This window comes from Neopsephotus bourkii, unplaced genomic scaffold, assembly GCF_033783945.1.
Source record: "Neopsephotus bourkii isolate Nb327-2 ecotype Australia unplaced genomic scaffold, CSIRO-AGI_Nbou_v1 NB_1574, whole genome shotgun sequence".
Classification (NCBI taxonomy): domain Eukaryota; kingdom Metazoa; phylum Chordata; class Aves; order Psittaciformes; family Psittacidae; genus Neopsephotus; species Neopsephotus bourkii.
Genome location: NW_026902050.1, coordinates 2,795,436 through 2,816,280, shown reverse-complemented (window position 1 = coordinate 2,816,280; position 20,845 = coordinate 2,795,436). Strand labels below are relative to the sequence as shown.

Sequence of the window (20,845 nt, the reverse complement as noted above, 5' to 3'; positions counted from 1 at the left end):
TGAATAGCAGTATGTACTGATACTTGAGGAAGTAAAATTATTATTCTGTTGGAACAAAGTCAGAAACACCTGTGAAAGGACAATGTATAGAAGTATTAGTAGTTCTATAACCACTACTCTTGTGGAACCACACTTATCAGGGTGTCTGCTTGAGAATGATGACAAAATCTAGTTCTGATTTAGTCAGTGAAAGGACAGGCAAACCTACAGAAGCAAGACCGTTAGACTAATAACAAAACACACCTCCTTTTCCATCCTATTCAAGATATGCCTTCAACCATCTTGTTCTCACAATGTTTTTCAAGTTTTAAACTTAAAGCAGAACAGGAGCAGTGCGAACCTAATCATGCATGCCGTCAGAATCATCTTAAATGATTCCTGCAGATTTACCTAGCATAGGAAGTTATCTGTGATTTGTTCTAGAGCTATTACAGTATCACAGTATCACAGTATGTTAGAGATTGGAAGGGAGCTCAAAAGATCATCTAGTCCAATCCCCCTGCCGGAGCAGGAACACCTAGATAAGGTTACACAGGAACGTGTCCAGGCGGGTCTTGAATGTCTCCAAAGAAGGAGATTCCACAACCTCCCTGGGCAGCCTGTTCCAGTGTTCCATCACCCTCACTGAGAAGAAGTTTCTTCTCAGGTTTAAGTGGAACCTCTTGTGCTCCAATTTGTATCCATTACCCCTTGTCCTTTCATTGTTTGCCACTGAGAAGAGCCTAGCTGATCCTCGTGACACTCCCCCTTTATATATTTATATACACTAATAAGGTCACCCCTCAATCTCCTCTTCTCCAAACTATAGAGACCCAGCTCCCTCAGTCTTTCCTCATAAGGGAGATGCTCCACTCCCTTAATCATCTTAGTTGCCCTGCGCTGGACTCTCTCCAGCAGGTCCCTGTCCTTTTTAAACTGAGGGGCCCAGAACTGGACACAATATTCCAGATGAGGTCTCACCAGGGCAGAGTAGAGGGGAAGGAGGACCTCTCTCGACCTACTAACCACCCCCCTTCTAATACACCCCAGGATGCCATTGGCCTTCTTGGCCACAAGGGCACAGTGTCGGCTCATGGTCACCCTGTGTCCTGGGTTTAGCAGCAGCAGTCATTTTTTCTCCTTCTTGGTAGCTGGTGCAGTGCTGTGTTTTGACTTTCGGGCTCGGAACAAAGCTGATAAAAATGGTGTTTTGGTTTGGCCAAGGACTTTGTGAGTCTCATGCTCTGCCAGGGAGGAGGGGAGGCCGGGAGGAAGCAGAGACAGGACACCTGACCCAAACTGACCAAAGAGGTATTCCATACCACAGCACGTCATGCCGGGGGGGCACCGGGGGGCCAACCCGGAAGGAGAGGGGGTCGGCCGGGTCGGACTGGCGGTTCGGCGCGTGGTATTGTACTCCTTTCCTTTGCTGTTTTCTCTTATCATTGTTGTCGTTGGTGGTAGCAGTGGTGATTCGTATTGTACACTAGTTACTAAACTGTTCTTATCTCAAGCCGTGGGAGTTGCATTTCTTTTTGATTCTCCTCTCCGTTCCCCCAGGAGTAGGGGGAGGGCAAGAAGGGGGGGAGTGGGTAACAAGCTGTCTGGCTGTGGGTTAAACCACGACAGTTCTTTTTGGCGCCCAACGTGGGGCACGAAGGGGCTGAGATAACAACAGATCTGACCGGATTAATAGTCACTCATCACAATGCTGATTTATTGGCTCTCAAAGTTGTTCCTCTTGATCTCACAGCTTCAGAATGTTGTAATTTACTTAGATCTGGTATTTGCTGTATTAGTGTTTTTCAAGTGTGGGGCTTGGGCTAAAGTTCTTGTCTCAGTGTACTTTATGATGATGACTTGTAACACAATAGAATTATTGATCATGAAACTTATCTGGTTTATGTTCCCAGTATGGTCACCACCTTTATACTTTGGGAGGTATATAATAGAAATGCTTAGCAATTACACATATTCTTTCTCCTTCTCGGGTGGTCAACCTGTGAAGGAGGCATTCTTTTGCCCTCCCCCTACTCCTAAAAAGCAAGGAATTGACAAAGCAATTGCAAGAGAGAAAAAGTCCCTCAGTCTTTGGAGGCGGCTCTTGGCAGCTGTCAAAGAAAGGTTTCCATACAAGGACGATGTTATGAGTCGTTCGGCCAAGTGGACTACTATAGACAAAGGTATCCAGTCTCTGAGAGAATCAGCCATCGTAGAGATGATCTATCACGTCAAGCCGAATAACGGGAATATACCTATAGATCCAGATGAAGTCGAATGTACACGACCCATGTGGCGAAAACTTACACGGAATGCACCATCATCATACGCCCATTCATTGGCAACAGTAACCTGGAATGACATAGTACCACTAACAGTGGATGAAATGGTTCATAAACTCCGCGAGTTCGAAGACAATCTCACCCCTTCCATCATCTCAGCTGTGGAAAAACTGTCCCAGGATCTCAAACAATTGAGGGACGATATATCTGACTTATCCAACTCCTCGCGTGTACCAACACACATTTCAGCTATTAGCAAAAGGCGTCCCACTGTTCGAGAAAGGAGATACAAGAGGTATACACCACGGTCTACCCTATGGTTTTACCTGCGGGATCACGGAGAAGACATGACAAAGTGGGATGGAAAACCTACTTCAGTTTTGGAGGAACGGGTGAATGAATTGAAAAGAGGAGCAAAGGCCAAGACTGAGCGTCCCATGAGAGCTACGGCTTCAGTCTCTGGTGAGCAGTCTCCCAGGTGGAGTGGAAGAGCTGATCTTACTCCAGCTCCTGTGATAAAGAAGAATAATCCCTTTCAACATGACTTAAGCGTCCAAACCTGTGATGACTATTAGAGGGGCCCTGCCTCCAGCCAGGTGGAGGTAGGGGACAATCGGATTTACTGGACTGTGTGGATCAGATGGCCTGGCACATCAGTCCCGCAGAAGTATAAGGCTCTAGTAGATACCGGTGCACAGTGTACCCTGATGCCATCGAGCTGTCAAGGGGTGGAACCCATCTATATTTCTGGAGTGACAGGAGGGTCCCAAGAGTTGACTGTACTGGAGGCTGAAATCAGCCTGACTGGGAGAGAATGGCAAAAGCACCGTATTGTGACTGGCCCAGAGGCTCCATGCATCCTTGGCATAGACTACCTCAAGAGAGGGTACTTCAAAGACCCAAAAGGGTACCGATGGGCTTTTGGTATTGCTGCTTTGGAGACTGAAGAAGTTGAGCAGCTGTCCACCTTGCCTGGTCTCTCAGAGGATCCTTCTGTTGTGGGGCTGCTGCAAGTCGAAGAACAACAAGTGCCAATTGCAAACACAACAGTGCACCGGCGACAATATCGCACCAACCGAGACTCCCTGATTCCTATCCATCAGCTGATCCGTAGACTGGAGAGTCAGGGAGTGATCAGCAGGACCCGCTCGCCCTTTAATAGCCCCATATGGCCAGTGCGAAAGTCTAATGGAGAGTGGAGACTAACAATAGACTATCGTGGCCTGAATGAAGCCACACCACCCTTGAGTGCTGCCGTACCAGACATGCTAGAACTTCAGTATGAACTGGAGTCAAAGGCAGCCAAGTGGTATGCCACGATTGATATTGCCAATGCGTTTTTCTCAATTCCTTTGGCAACAGAGTGCAGGCCACAGTTTGCTTTTACTTGGAGGGGTGTCCAGTTCACTTGGAACCGACTGCCCCAGGGCTGGAAACATAGCCCTACCATTTGCCATGGACTGATTCAGACTGCACTGGAACAGGGGCAAGCGCCAGAACACCTGCAATACATTGATGACATTATAGTGTGGGGCGATACAGCAGAAGAAGTCTTTGAGAAAGGGAGGAAAATAATCCAAATCCTGCTGAAAGCCGGTTTTGCCATAAAACAAAGTAAGGTCAAGGGACCTGCACAGGAGATTCAATTTCTGGGAATAAAATGGCAAGATGGACGTAGACAGATCCCCACAGATGTAATCAACAAGATAACAGCAATGTCTCCACCAACTAATAAGAAAGAAACACAAGCTTTCTTGGGTGCAGTGGGGTTCTGGAGACTGCACATCCCAAATTACAGTTTGATTGTAAGCCCTCTCTATTACGTGACCCGTAAGAAGAATGATTTTAAATGGGGACCTGAGCAACAACAAGCCTTTGAGCAAATTAAACGCGAGATAGTTCATGCAGTGGCCCTTGGACCAGTTCGGACTGGGCCAGATGTAAAAAATGTATTGTACACCGCAGCTGGGGAGAATGGCCCTACCTGGAGCCTCTGGCAGAAAGCTCCAGGAGAGACTCGAGGTCGACCCCTTGGTTTTTGGAGTCGGGGATACAGAGGATCCGAGGCAAGCTATACCCCAACTGAGAAAGAGATACTGGCAGCCTATGAAGGGGTTCGAGCTGCTTCGGAAGTGATTGGCACCGAAGCACAGCTCCTCCTGGCACCCCGGTTGCCCGTGCTAGGCTGGATGTTCAAAGGCAGGGTCTCCTCTACGCATCATGCAACTGATGCTACATGGAGTAAATGGGCTGCACTAATTACACAACGAGCTCGAATAGGAAATCCCAGTCGTCCAGGCATTCTAGAAGTCATCATGGACTGGCCAGAGGGCAAAGATTTTGGGATATCAACAGAGGAGGAGGTGATGCGTGCTGAAGAGGCCCCACCATATAATCAGCTGTCAGAAAGTGAAAAGCAGTATGCCTTGTTTACTGATGGGTCCTGCCGTATTGTGGGAAAACATCGGAGATGGAAGGCAGCTGTATGGAATCCTCGACGACAAGTTGCAGAAACTGCTGAAGGAGAGGGTGAATCGAGTCAGTTTGCTGAGGTGAAAGCCATCCAGCTGGCCCTGGACATTGCTGAACGAGAAAAGTGGCCAGTACTTTATCTCTATACTGACTCATGGATGGTGGCAAATGCCCTGTGGGGGTGGTTGCAGCAATGGAAGCAGAGCAACTGGCAACGCAGAGGTAAACCTATCTGGGCTGCTGCACTGTGGAAGGATATTGCTGCCCGGGTGCAAAACCTGGTGGTGAAGGTACGTCATGTAGATGCCCATGTACCCAAGAGTCGGGCCACTGAGGAACACCAGAACAACCAACAAGTGGATAAAGCTGCTAAGATTGAAGTGGCTCAGATGGACTTAGATTGGCAACATAAAAGTGAATTATTTTTGGCCCGGTGGGCCCATGACACTTCAGGCCATCAGGGCAGAGATGCAACATATAGATGGGCCCGTGATCGAGGGGTGGACTTAACAATGGACACTATTGCCCAGGTTATTCATGAGTGTGAAACATGTGCTGCCATTAAACAAGCCAAACGGTTAAAACCTCTTTGGTATGGAGGACGATGGTTGAAGTATAAATATGGGGAGGCTTGGCAGATTGATTATATCACACTGCCACCAACCCGCCAAGGTAAGCGCCATGTGCTTACCATGGTGGAAGCAACCACCGGATGGCTGGAAACGTACGCTGTGCCCCATGCCACTGCCCGGAACACTATCCTGGGCCTTGAGAAACACATTTTGTGGCGACACGGCACCCCAGAGAGAATTGAGACAGACAACGGGACTCATTTCCGGAATAACCTTGTAGACACTTGGGCCAAAGAGCATGGCATTGAGTGGGTATATCACATCCCCTACCATGCACCAGCCTCTGGGAAAATCGAAAGGTACAATGGGCTGTTAAAAACTACACTGAGAGCAATGGGTGGGGGAACTTTCAAGCATTGGGATACACACTTACCAAAGGCCACCTGGTTGGTCAACACTAGAGGATCTGCCAACAGAGCTGGCCCAGCCCAATCGGAACTTTTACATATTGTAGAGGGGGACAAAGTTCCTGTGGTGCATATGAAGAATTTGCTGGGGAAGGCAGTCTGGGTTATTCCTGCTTCAAGTAAAGGCAAACCCACTCGTGGTATTGCTTTTGCTCAGGGACCTGGATACACTTGGTGGGTAATGCAGGATGATGGGGAAGTCCGATGTGTACCTCAAGGGGATTTAATTTTAGGGGAAAACAGCCAATGAACTTAATTGTATGTTGTTGCCTGCTGTGTAATACTTTAATAGCCCATCAACCAGATGTCTTCAGGCCACCAGCAACTAGCCCTGACTTCCCTCCAACCATCATCCCAAGACAGAACGAACTTTGACAGAACCAGACAAGTTCTACAGTAAGAGAATGATCAGCATCAGCAGGCAACGACCCAATACTGCACACGGCCTCTCCTGTTCTGAAAGACTGTTACAAGAGATGGCGCCTGACATCATGGACCAGATGGAATCAGCAGCTTTATAGGGACTAGTCTTTGCACTAAGATAGAAGTGCACTGAGATCGGAGTGATGGTATATTGAAAATGTAGGATCTGAGCATGACGTGAATGGTATGGAATAAGGGGTGGATAATGTCCTGGGTTTAGCAGCAGCAGTCATTTTTTCTCCTTCTTGGTAGCTGGTGCAGTGCTGTGTTTTGACTTTCGGGCTCGGAACAAAGCTGATAAAAATGGTGTTTTGGTTTGGCCAAGGACTTTGTGAGTCTCATGCTCTACCAGGGAGGAGGGGAGGCCGGGAGGAAGCAGAGACAGGACACCTGACCCAAACTGACCAAAGAGGTATTCCATACCACAGCACGTCATGCCGAGGGGGGAACTGGGGGGGGAACCCGGAAGGAGAGGGGGTCGGCCGGGTCGGACTGGCGGTTCGGCGCGTGGTATTGTACTCCTTTCCTTTGCTGTTTTATCATTGTTGTCGTTGGTGGTAGCAGTGGTGATTCGTATTGTACCTTAGTTACTAAACTGTTCTTATCTCAAGCCGTGGGAGTTGCATTTCTTTTTGATTCTCCTCTCCGTTCCCCCAGGAGTAGGGGGAGGGCAAGAAGGGGGGGGAGTGGGTAACAAGCTGTCTGGCTGTGGGTTAAACCACGACACCCTGTCGTCCACCAGGACCCCCAGGTCCCTCTCCCCTACACTGCTCTCTAACAGGTCGTTCCCCAGCCTATACTGGAACCTGGGGTTGTTCCTGCCCAGATGCAGGACTCTATACTTTCCCTTGTTATATTTCATCAAGTTATTCCCCGCCCAGCTCTCCAGCCTGTCCAGGTCCCTCTGGATGGCAGCACAGCCTTCTGGCGTGTCGGCCACCCCTCCCAGCTTAGTGTCGTCAGCAAACTTGCTGATAGTACACTCAATTCCCTCATCTAAATCGTTGATGAATATATTAAATAATACTGGTCCCAGTACCGACCCTTGAGGCACTCCACTAGATACAGGCCTCCAACTAGACTCCGCCCCATAGACTACAACTCTCTGGCTTCTCTCCTTCAGCCAGTTCACAGTCCAATAAAAGGATAATTAATAAGTCCAATAATAAAGGATGATTCCCTCCCCCTCCCCGCCAAAGACCAGCATCTGACTTCAATGGTAACTGAAAGACATTGTAAGAATAATACACCCTTAGATCTTAAACAGACATGCTCTCACAGGCATTTCTGTGATTCCTAGATCATTAGCTGAACTCATGCTTAATGCTATATGAAAATAGAGGAGCAGCATTTCCTAAATAGATAGTAACCTTCCTGCAGGAGATAAGTTTACATTGATTTTTTTAAATCTTTTCTGCCCATTGCTTTCAGGCACACAGTTTTACCTGGAATACCTATAGCCCGTCATCAAAGCATCCTATTTTAAGCCCATAAATGTTAAAAAAAAAGGCAATGACTTAATGCGAGGAATAACACAGCTGCACATGAAATAACTTACCCCTTTTCATAAGTAAATTCTTCTTTAAGAGAATTAGCTGACGTCTCACCAATAAAGACAGAAGGAATGTCAATCTTCTTTAAAACCTCAACTGTATTTTAAAAAGGTAGGAAAAAAACTATTATTATGCAGACACTATGGGCATGCTTAAGACATCAGACTTTTTAACATGATGAGACTTACAACATAAAAGACATTTTAACATAATGACATAAAGACTGATATACGTACATACCATATCTATACTTCACTTAAGAAGTGACTGTATTTTTCCTACAAAATATCTTGGTATTTTATTGCAGGTACAGAAATCAGTTTTTAGTGGAACATTTAAAGGGATATACAGCCAAAATATTTTTACAAAAGAAGAATCATCAGAGTAAGCTTAACCAGATCAGAGACTTTGTCAGTCACGTATCTCCACTAATTTCCAAAATTTCTGGAAACTTAGGATTTTGTGATCCGTTACTGTAAATTTTAATTAATCTTTCTTCCCTCCTTTTCATCCTAATTATAAGGGAACATACTGGAAACAGCTTTGGATAGAAAAGATCAAAAAGAAGGAAGAACAGAATGAATAAATCCCAGATTTTTATTTCAGTCTCAAGACACTGAGTGCAACTTTCTCCTCCCCCTTCACTGCTTAATTGTGAAGGTAACAAGAAGCTCAAAAGAAGCAGCACAAATGAAAAACATTGAAAGATAAATCCCATATTGTAGAAAACTTCCTCAGTTTCACATTATATTGATTTGCATCTCTGACTTACGCTTCACATTTTAAGGGTCAAAGTATCTTTTGAGTTAGTAGCAAAGCATTCAGGTTTCCCAAGGCAAAAGCATATATGGCTTAGAGTCACCTCACACCACCCAAGTCTGCATTTGCTGCAAATGTGTTCTACATTTTGATTTCTCAGCGAAACCTGAAAATAACAGTCACATGGGTTGAGAATTCATCAAAACCACTTTCATGTAGCTTTCTTGGCTACCTAGCTGCCATTTAGTTTGCTGAAAGTTCACTTCCTAGTTTACTCAATGGTGTTTCCACTTGGAAGGACTTTTTTTGTTCTCATTTATGTTCTTGTTCCATATTGAGCATGCTCAAAAACTAAACAAAATAAAGAAATGCCACAATGAAAGTCATGACAGCATTACAGACAAAAAACATACACCATAAAACAAAAGTTTTGACTAGGTTACAAACTGTTCTAACACATTCATTCCATATAAGATTAAAATTGGAACAACTAGCATCATAATCAGAAAATGGTGCACTGGTCTCTAAAGATTCTTTTCCAACTGAAAAACTGAAAATATGTAATATACATTCATATGAAATTAGAATCCATTTGTCCAAGGGAACAGAAAATGTGCACAACAGTGCAACCACAAAACTACTGAACTACTATCAAATACTAAAAAGCTGTATTTTAAAGTTTGATCTCCTTCCAATACAGTAGTTTAATTATATTTCTACTTAAGACTGTATCAACTATTTTCCACATCAGTTATACAAGTCTATCTCAAATTTAACCATTTAACCCAGAACAGCTGAACTGAAATTTAAAGGAAAACCAGAAGAAACACTCAGAGAACATACAAACTTAGTGCCACAAATAATACACAAGTAGATATATACTTTCTTATACAAGCCTCTCCTATTTTAAAATATTAAAAGAAGGATTTCTGGTTGGGGTGGATTTTTCTGTGGGTTTTTTGTTGGTTTTTTTTTGGTGGTGTTTGCGGTTTTGTTGTTGGGTTGAGTTTTTTGTTGTGTTGTTTGTTGGGGTGGTTTGGGAGGGTTCATTTGGAGTTTTGTTTTGGTTTTTTTTTGGTTGTCTGTCTTGGGGTTTTTTTTGTTGCTGTTGCTTGGTTTGGTGTGTTGTTTTTTTTTAGTGTGAGTTCATCATAATGGTTTATACCGATTTTAATACTGTACACTAGTGGGTGAAATGATTTTCAAACAGGAGAGAAGAAGTGATACCTGTACTTACTGTCGTTGGATCCCATGCTTATGAGGTCATCAGAATCAACATTGTGAACGATAGCTGCCTTGTATCCAGCTCTCTGTGCATTTAATACCTGTAAGCCATACAAAGTACTTACTACAAAAAACACTGCTTAAAAATACAGCAACCCGTCTGTCCTCTCTAAGACAAAGTACACTTTCAGCAAATTACAAATACTAGCACGTTTCAAAATAAAAATGTCATTATTTTATACTCCTGTAATTACACTACTTTTCCAGAAAAATAATTTAGTATTGTCTGCAGACAGACATTTTTTTACATATATTAAAAACAGATTTTAAAACTTTCTATGGATAGGTAAAAATAATATTTAATCATAACTGAAAATAAAGGCACTAACTTCGGTAAACTAGAAATTACCTTTTGATAGCTTAAGAAATCACCTGAGTAGTATCTTTTCTGTGCCTTTAAAAATGTGAAATAACTAATTTGACAGCCCAGGTATCAGAAGCTTTCTCATGGAAAAGTACAAAATTACAAATATGGATACATAACTATAAAAGCATTGTGTACTGGCTACATTTATGCTATATACTGGCTTTTTTGTCAATATAGACAAAGACTAAAGGCCATGTAAATGGCATTTGCTGCAGCGACTATTACTAACATTTGCATAACCAAGCTACAACTATTCATCTTACATATTGCATTAATGCATCAACAGCAGCATTAAAACTCATAGCAAAATGCAAAAAGCACTAGAGAACCTTGAGAAAACACTAACGTTTCATCCTGTATTCAACTCCTGTTTAAAACTACATTAATAAGCTTGGCAATAGCTGGGTAGACTTGCTCTGAACTAAGCTAGCATAGGGCACTGAGATGCACGCATTTACTTAAGGACACTGTAATGCAAATATTTATGTAACAGGCAAACAAATAATCATTAAGAACAACTGAACAGAAGATCACAGCTTTAAATGCCTTTGAAACTGGAAAACAGTGGCAGTATTTGGATATTATGGCATCAAATACCACCTCCTTACAAACATACATACAAATCTTGGTCCTACAAGAAGTCACCCCCACCTCTCTTCTACAGCAGACTGTCATCACCAGATCTGAAAAACTGAGGGGAAACCTGAGTGTTCTTTTTCAAGACCTCTACCCTCAGGGGAGGGGAAGATACATGTGTATGTATACACACACACACTCCCAATTTCTCAAGAGACAAACAATGAGGAACATGAGTTGTAAAGCTGGAAAGCTTCCACTGATTATACTGAAAAAAATAAAAGAAGTTCTCTAGGTGAAGTTTGATATATGAAGCCTTTTTGCCTGCTGCACAACAGCAAAAACTGGCAAAAAAACCCCCAAACAAACAAACAAACAGGCATAAGAATTTTAAATGGAAAAGTCAAGATTAGGACAAGAAAAGGATTAAAAACTTTGAATATCTATGTATCTGCGCTGGTGACACAGAATGGCAGTAATGGAGTCATCATGGATAACTTACAAGTCACCAAGCATTGAAGCTGAAGAAACACAAAAGTTTGAGTGATCTGAGCTTTAAAGCTCCCTGGTTATCACAGGTTCTTAATCTTCATAGCCACATAAATGTGCTATGGTAATTAGTGATAGTTTCCATGTCGTATTCATTTTCTTGTTTGCTTGGTTTATTTCTCTGACATCATGTCCTGAACAGGTATTTATTAACCATCCATTATACACTGAAACACATCCTTCAGGACAGACTGTAAATAATTTATATTACTTAAGGAAGTGTTCCACTTCCCTGCACACTTCTGCTAGTTCCTTATAACACAGACCCTTTGCTTAATTATTGGATTATAAAATTATGGTGTTTCTGTAAAATCACACATAAATGTGGTTTTGAGCTAACACAGGGTTACTTGAATAAAGGATGACATTGACACAATCACAGCCAGGCACCTTTCACACAAGCTACCACAGGCTTAATCATGCCATCCAGCTGCAAAAAGCAGTAGCAACTGCCTGTTCAATCACATTGTGAAGCTTACCCTTGCCACTCAGGACCCCAAAGACAAAAGCATTAATTGTGCACCAAAAATGAAGCACTAACCCATTTTTAAGATACACCTAAGCAGGACGAAATACCTTCAGGAAGTGACTTCTCACTGTATAGTAACCTTTCACTAAAGTAAATTAGTCAACTCTTCACTCAACAATTACAGGCCTCAGAGTGCAAGCAATTCAGATTCTCTCCCTCTATTCTTAACAGCTGTATTCCAAACAGGAAAACAATATTGCTGGAAAATGCAAATACCTTGGAAGTCCGCAAGGGGAGACAGTTTTTGGCACAGTATATACTTTTACATGATAGAAATCAAGAAATAACTATGCACCTATATTTCTAATAAACATCCTGTCAGTCAAGTAGCTGACATGTAATACAACTCACATCTCTGTGCACACGCCACTTCATGGCAGAAACTTTAGGGCAAAATGCTATACTATGCATAAAATTATATAATGCAATATTGCAACAGCATTAACAACACAAGAGCGAATTCATTTGCCAGTTGAGTACACAGATACCCATGCTTGACTTGGAACTTCTCATTCACCTTCCACCTTACTCTTTGTTTAATAAAGTGCGGGAATCCTCTTTTCCATGGATATGACATGAAATACAAAACATAAAAATTTTCTACACGCCAAGCCAGTGTGACTTAATCCTTGAAGGACTGACCATGGAAATCCCTCAACCATAATGTACAAATCTTCCGTTTTTTGCAAGGAATGCTCATTAACAGTGTGCGGCAAATCAAGGTATGTAAAATTAAAGTACAAGAATCTACATTTACTAAGTTGACAGCTATGTGGAAAAGAAATTCTGCATGTCTTCCCCCTGCTCGACTCTTGTCTGTAGCTGAGTACCTTTCCAAAGCTTCTCTATCTCAGAATTCTGTAGCCAGCAACAGAGATGTGATTTTTGTAGTTTAGCACCACAGTAAAAAAGCTGAAGGCTCAGTCACAATGCCAGCTTCTCCAGCAAAACAACTAATTTTCAGCGAGTAAGTACTTCTGATTAAGTCTGTTCCACTTGAAAAATTATGACCCCTTCCTTTAACCATGTCTTCAGCAGTAAAACTGCAAGGGGACTGGAACTGTATGATCTTTAAAGTCCCTAACAACAAATTCTACAAATCTAATACTGTTCCATCAATTTAGAGGCAGCAATCAGGCAAGGAGGATATGAAAATGACGATTAGTCATCTGCCCTTCCTTTTCTCACTAAGCCATTACGTACAGTGACAGGATTGACAATACAAAATATATGACATTTGCCAGTTTGATGTGAAGGTAGATTATGTGAGCAGTGGAATCTACAGTCTGGATAGAATTCACATGTTTAAACACCATACCACATAACTGACCATACCATGTAGCAACAGACAGGGCTGGATCTCCTTTCAGTGCAAGGAAGTCAATGCAAATTGAAGAGCACTGCTTTGCTTAAGATATCCTCAGCTGCCCCTGTATGAGGGCCATTTTCAAGAAAATCATATATTCTAGCCAAGCAAAAGTAATTCTAATTTTGTATTTTTTTTTTTACATTAACACAGAGAATACTCCAGCTGTAGGTAAAAATTTTTATACATACTTTGTAACATAACACCTACATGTGTTTAAAAACATTTCCATCCTGCCATTAGTGCCCGTTTCTACCCAACAGTGCACTGTCTCCTCTCCCCAGCAGCCAACCATGACACTACCACTGTTTACATGGTCTCAGTGTGAGCCAAAAGATGATGCGAGCCACAAGAAGCTCTGCTGTGATCCCTTGCAGCAAAGAGTCTAACTGGCAAGAAAAGCTGATACTGCTACCAAATACTTTTTATTCTAAAACTGCAGCATCTGTCATCCTTACTTCCCATGTAACCTGGCCCCCAAACAGGTAATCTTAAACTAAATCATGTTACAATACTGCTTTATATGCCTGTATACAAAATTTTCACTTCCCTTCAGATCAGCATCTATCCTGATGTTACCTATAGGTATATTTTCTGAAGCACCAGTAAATTCTTTAAGACCCTGAAACAGAGAGAGGGTAAAAATGTGTGAGTGACAGAGCACTGGAACAGGTTGCCCAGGGGGGTTGTGGAGTCTCCCACATTGGAGATATTCAAGGCCCGCCTGGACAAGTTCCTGTGTGATGTACCCTAGGTTACCCTGCTCTTGCAGGTGGGTTGGACTAGATGATCTCTTGAGGTCCCTTCCAACCCTTGGGATTCTGTGATTCTGTGAATATTAGAAGAATCTTACCTTGATATCAAAGTTGCACTCAAGCCTTCGAATTAACACAATAAAAGCACTGGACGAATTGTCTCTCAGTGGAGGTGGGGCTATAGGCTCACATGCATTCTCTGGTTTTGAATTTATTAGAAATCCCTAGAAAATACGAACAGAAACAGGTGCTTCATTTCTCTTTCCCTTAACAAAGGAGTTAGCAGACAAGTTGGTTGATGAGAAAATGAACATGAGCTAGTTTCAGTGCACGCTTGCATCCCAGAAAGCCAACCACATCCTGGGCTGCATCAAAAGGAGCGTGACCAGCAGGTCGAAGGAAGTGATCCTGCCCATCTACTCTGCTCTCGTGAGACCTCACTTAAGAGTATTGTGTGCAGTTCTGGTGTCCTCAGCATAAAAAGGACATGGAACTGTTGCAACAAGTCCAAAGAAGGGCCATGAGGATGATCAGGGAACTGGAGCACCTCCTGTATAAAGACAGGCTGAGGAAGTTGGAGCTGTTCAGGCTGTGGAAGAGAAGGCTGCGTGGAGACCTTGTAACATCCTTCCAGTATCTGAAGGGGGCCTATAGGGATATTGAGGAGGGACTGTTCACTAAGGATTGTAGTGGCAGGACAAGGGGTAATGGGTTAAAACTTAAACAGGGGAAGTTTAGATTGGTTATAAGGAAGAAATTCTTTATTGTTAGGATGGTGAGGCACTGGAATGGGCTGCCAAGGGAAGTTATTTTGGATGTTATTAAACTACTTGGGCAAATTACTTAATTGCACTGTTTCTCATATAGTCAGTAAACAACTACACAGCTCTTTTTCCCAAAATAAAACCAGTAGGCATGAAAACGGTGTCACCTTTTCCACTTCTGTTTTGCTCGAGCAGTAGATTAATCTGTTCTGTACTTATTTTTCCTCAGTGCTATTCATTTAACTTCTATCTTTTTTGGCTTATAGAAGAAATATTCAGCAGATACAGTTCAAAAGATACAGTGGGGATTTTATTTTTGTATTTTTTTTACCTTCAAGCCTTCTGCTGGCAGTCTGTAGCCAAATCTAGCAGGCAGGTCATCAAAGGTCTGGGTTCCATTTTCAAGATTATACTAAAATAAAAAAAATTTAAAGAAATTCAGGTTTGCAACAAGAAATAAATAGATAACAGGTGTAAACTGAAATAGACAACCACATTTGTTTTTTTAGATTAAAGTATCTATCAGACATAGAACCTCTTGTGAGCATTTCAATGAAATCACAAAATTGCTTCTTCCACTTGTCATGGCAACATCATTCTTTTCTTAACTAGTTGTCAATACAACGAAGTAACAGATCTTTTGTTAAATTATCCCTATGTTAAATTTTCTTTCTACTGTCTACAATTCAAATACCATTATACTTGCAGACTATAAACTACAAACAACCCAAAAAGCTCAAAAATCGAAAGAGCTAAGGTTTTTCTGGGGCGTGGGGGTTTTCTGGATGGTGGTGTTCTTGTTGGCTTGGGTACTTTTTTTTTTTCCCCTTTGAATTCACTTACATACAGGGGAGAACAACTTCTAACAGGTGGTTTTTTGTAGGCAAAGAATAGCCTCCATACATTATCCTTTCTAAATTACCTGCTGTCTATTCAGGTTAGCAGCTGAAAACTATATGGTTTTGTTTTATATTAACGACAAACTCTCATTTCAAAGGAAAGGAATACTACAAAGACCTTAGATCTGTGGAAACTTGTTTTCCCCTTTCTCTGTTCATCTTCTGTAGGTCTATGATATGCCTAACCAATGCAGAATTCACACCAATAAAAAAAAACTATGTATGCTGTATTTTTTATTAAAAGTGATAAAGTTAGTTTCTTGCAAAAGTTGTGAATTATACGATAACTGAGTTGAATGCACATCAGTTGGTAAATTTTATTACATAGCTTAGTGACTCAGAAATATTTCCCTATTCATTATATTACACAGTTGTCATACAGAACAGTTAAGTAAGGACTGTGTTTCTTTCAGAGGGACAAGGCATTTCCTAAGAGCCAGACTTACACACAGAAATTCAAACTATAGCTCACAGAAAAACACTACCGTGATTTATCTTAACTCTTTCAAAGGAGCAAAATTTCAAAGGAGCTGCCTTCCCACAGACTTTAATAAAATCGAGGGGGAAGAGACAGGAATGGAACTAAATTTGAAGGAAGCATTTCTGTTCTGTTTAATCAACCTGCTCCATAAAACCTCTTCTCCTGATCTTCCATCCTACCATCACATAGCACAGCACTGTGCCAGGAAAACCTGTCTTCCTCCATCCTCGCTATTCACTTATCCGCTTTCTTAAAATGCCCTTCCTGAGCTAGTGCTACTCTTCTGAATCACTTAGCAAGCCCCAACTTAATCTGGGAGTCAGACACAAGCCTGTTTATTTTTAGCCATTATTTAAAAAATAAACAATAATGTTTCATATAATGTAACTACTTTATACAAATAATCCTTCATTTGAGGCTGCAACTACACAAGAACACTTAAGCATAATACACATAAATCAGTCAAAAAAGAATTTCTTTTGTTGGAGAACCCAAATTTTGAGCAGAATCTTTCTCCACAGATAATTTTTAAACCATGAAATCTCCTGAGATTATAAAATATTTGTATGCCTTCAACTCCATGTGACACAGTGTGCAAACATTCTCTCTTCTGAGTATCTCATCAGCTTTCCACTGACTTCTTTTTATAGTAAACTTTAAAGAAGTGCCTAGTTCATCTTTTCATTTCCTGCTGCAAAGATATTCTCAGAAATCCTTCAAAACCCTTTTTTTTAACCCTTCAAAAGCCTTTCTACCCATCTTTCTGTTACAAGGTGCTATTTCTCAAAATGGGGGTGGGGTGGTGTGTGAGGGGAGAGTCTTCTACTTGTTCCTTCAGTTGACAATAGCCAGCTTGCACCATTGGGAACCTTCCCGTTGCAGGAGGGAGAGGGAATCAACAGCAGCACAAGCAAACAATCCAATTTCACTGTATGCCTGCCTATGGCAGGGGTTGGAACTAGATGATCTTATGGTCCTTTCCAACCCAAAGCACTCGATGATGCTAGTCTCCCATGAGAACAGATCAGTAACTTCCAAATACCCAGACACTTCATGAATGACACACTTCATATTTAGATGGAATTATTTCAGAATACTGCACACAAACTTAAATAAAAGAAATTAAACTAAACTTAAAAAAAAAAAAGCCCTTTTTTTAGGTTGGTGGATTGTTTTGTTTTAAATATGTTTTCTAAGGGAGGAAGTAGCAAGAATGAAAAAGAGGTTTCTTATGAAAAGAGGAAGCATGTGCTTGGTTAGAGAGGAAAGGGGAGGAGGGAAATTCAGTTTTACAGTAGAAAGTAATTTTTAAAATTTCACAACAGAATGGTGATGTAAGTTCCACAATAAAGCAATTATCTATCTGCACTGATCCTTAAAATTTGTATCTACAAAAAATGATAGAACAGTAACATCCCAAAGATCCAAGTTGCATAATCCAGTAATCATCAACTCCACATTACCACTATGCTTTAAGTACTTTTATTTTAACATTTAATTTCAAGATTTTTTCATGCTGTTCTCTTAAATTAATTGATATTAACAACTCTCCTGGATATTACTGTAACTAACAGAGACTATGAAGACTGTAGTACTTATGTTTAATTATATACAAATTGGTAATACATAGCCCCGCAACAACTTTTACCACTAACCCTATGATCATTATATTCTTTATTAGCCTGATAATTTAAAATTCTACACATACCAACAATATTATTCTTAATGATAGCAGATATTATCAGCTATTAAAAAAATTATATATATACATCTATGTAGGTGCAACACACACAAACACTTAACTGACAAGACCTCTAGCACACACATACATTATACTACTCACAAAAGATTATATTACTTCATTTATACACCACTGCCCTACAAAATGGTACTCATCATCTAAACTTAAATTGCTGTCTAAACCAATGAATCATGAAATTTTTTAACAGGATTATAACATGCTATAGGGTATCTGGTCAGATTCGAACTTTTAAAATGTCTAAGGGAATGAAGTACTCTCACTGTCATGGTATCTGAGCACACACCATCTGTATTTGAAAATGTACTTTTTTTTTTACTGAACTAAAATGTTGAGGCAATTCCATTCTGAGGAACCTACTATAACATTATTTTACTGATTCATTAATAGAATAGTTTAAAAGAAGATTCAGCTTTACAGAGATTTCATCTACGTAAAAAAACATTCTTATACTTACTGCTAAAATATCTGCCTCCACAGGTAAAAGATTCAGAAACGCAAATAACTGAACAGTCAGAATAGTGTATATCTGAGTGGCAGACAACATCAGCATTCCTATTGACAACAGCATATTTTATTTAGCACCTGCAACAAAAAAAAGCCAAACCAGAGTCAAGACATACAGCAAATATTTTCCTGTGATTTTTACTGGGCTCTACTAGTCAGTTAAAATTTTCTAAAGTAGTATGCAAAACTTTGTTCTATGTTTACTTTTGATTACAAGTAATCTTTAATTTATCCAACTATTTTAGAGATAGAAGCCCTCTTTGCTAAGAGCTTGTAACCTCCATGGGAGTGCATGCATAAAACAAAAATTGTAATATTACCACTTCAAAGAGCTTTAGGAAACATGTATCAATGCAAACTATATACAGGAATTAACATTTATATGGTATTAATAATCTTTAGACATTGTTAATTTTAATCTTTCCTTCTTCTAGCATAAATCCAAATCAGCAAAATTTCATGTACCTGGAATAGTTGTACTAAAAGCATTTACTTATTTCTAAATATACACTTGCAAAACCAGTGTGATACCAACAGGCAAGAAATACAAACTAGTTCTATGAAGTTCGGTGACATGCACAAATGTACATATGCAACTTACAGTCTGGACAGGAGATTTACTCTCCTGTGAACTATGTGCATTTTTAAGACCTTTAAAAAAAGAGTACAAGTATTCTGTAAAGTATGCTTGTATGCATTTCACAAGCTCATGGTATTAAACAGAGGTTAATTCTGCTTTGTTAATAAATTTTCATTAAAAACAGGAGCAAAAAGCAATAGCTTGTATCTGGAAATAAGCATGGTTTTTGACAGAAACTCTTCTTAAAAACTGCCGATTTATCATTAATCAAGGGAAAAAAAGTGTGTAGAGGGGTCAGAAGGAAGCAAACCAAACATTTTCATGTTTTTCCTTTGCCACACAAAGATTATTATTTTTTTTATGATTTAAAAAAAATACACTAAGGGCCTGACTGCCTTCCTTGTATGAGCAATGAATGATACCTACACCCTTAATGAAGTCACTAAGACCTTCATGTTTCCTTCAAAAACAAACAAAAACAAAAAACAAAAACCACCCACCCAAACTCCCCCAAAACCCCCAACAACCACCAGCAAAAGCCCCAAACAACCATGCCCGAAACCAAAGATATGAATGAACAGATTTTGTTCTGTAAGCTCTCGTTATCAAAAATTGCCAAACTTTACAATCATGTGTATCTTATATTACAAAATTTGGCACATCAAATACAACACAAGTGTTAAAGATACAGTGTTTAGGTTTTGAACATTTCAATTATTTTCAGTAAAGACAAAAGCTAACACACTATATTAATCTACAGCTCAGAAACTCAGTATTCTTTGAAAAAGGTTACAGATTATTTTCCACTTGTCTCTTCCAAATAACTATTTTTCTGGCACCAAAGAGTCCCTAGTCTAGACAACAAACATGATTCAGGCTGAAATGTCATTTCCACGACTGACAAAGGCTGCTCCTTAAGATCACAGGATTTACTATATGCCTGTGAAGGACCAACTTCCTCCACAATTATACGACACTCATATTTATGCTCTCACAATCCACAAAAATAAGAACATGGTACTCATCTGCAACATTTACATATCACATTTAAGGTAGTAAGAAATGGTGTTTCTGCAAAGCTCTCATTTAAAATGCTGAACACCATTAAATGCCCATGAACATTTAACCTCACATGGGTCTATCAGCTGGTAATAGAAACAACAGGCAATACACATTCACATACAGGTTAAGATTCTACTAGCTAAATCACAAAATCAAGCATCCAAAAACTTGGGTTGGGCAAGGAAGAGGAAGAAATTTCAGCTTTCTGCATAATGCCTGATGCCTTTTAGTGCATGCCACTCATGCACTGAATAAAGCAAGGTTCTGCAGTGGAAAAATATGAGAATATAATTTATTAAACTGTATAGCTATTTCTGCACAAGAGGGCAAATGGATAAACTGAAGTAGTGCAACCATCCATAAAAGTAGCACTTCCCAGTTTGAGTCCTTGGATTTCCACATAAACTGTACCTTTTAATACTTCCCCCATGACTTACAAGTTTCCTAATGTTTCTAAAGGTGGTTAAATTCCTGTAAATATACTTCCCACAGCCTGCAGTAATGTGGGGGGCTGAGATTTACGGTTAAGTTGTGCTGTTGAGAAATGCAACCTGAACTGGAAAGACATGGAGCTGTGTAAGAATACTGGCCAGATGCCCACCTATCTTCTCCCCATCTCTCAGGCACTACATGTTGAGGCTTCTGTCCCGTATGATGTTGCCAAAAGACAGGATGGATTACTGCCATGTGTCTCTGCCCCGCCCCTAAAAGAATTAAACCAGTGTTTGTTTTCTGTACCTCTCTATTGACTCAATCCTTTTACTTTTTTTTTCCCCCAGATGTCATAGTCTATCAACTTCATTTTATTAAAACAGAACTCGGTATCAATGTACAATTTAAAAGTCCTAATACAACATGTT

General features: G+C 40.5%; 2 protein-coding genes across 3 annotated transcripts in view; one reads left to right on the top strand and one right to left on the bottom strand.

The window, feature by feature from the left end:
- Positions 1-20,845, top strand: part of PFN2 (profilin 2) — a 135,307-nt gene that overhangs the window by 28,287 nt on the left and 86,175 nt on the right. The gene's annotated exons all lie outside the window — the stretch shown is intronic.
- The window catches only part of RNF13 (ring finger protein 13), a 45,305-nt gene that overhangs the window by 20,314 nt on the left and 4,146 nt on the right, over positions 1-20,845 (bottom strand). Inside the window, exons 2-6 of the mRNA XM_061371518.1 lie at positions 18,294-18,421; positions 15,029-15,109; positions 14,032-14,157; positions 9,745-9,832; positions 7,754-7,844 (exon numbers count right to left, since the gene is read on the bottom strand). Of these exons, the coding sequence (XP_061227502.1) occupies positions 7,754-7,844; positions 9,745-9,832; positions 14,032-14,157; positions 15,029-15,109; positions 18,294-18,407 (500 nt within the window). The 5' untranslated portion in view covers positions 18,408-18,421. The remainder of the gene's footprint in view (positions 1-7,753; positions 7,845-9,744; positions 9,833-14,031; positions 14,158-15,028; positions 15,110-18,293; positions 18,422-20,845) is intronic.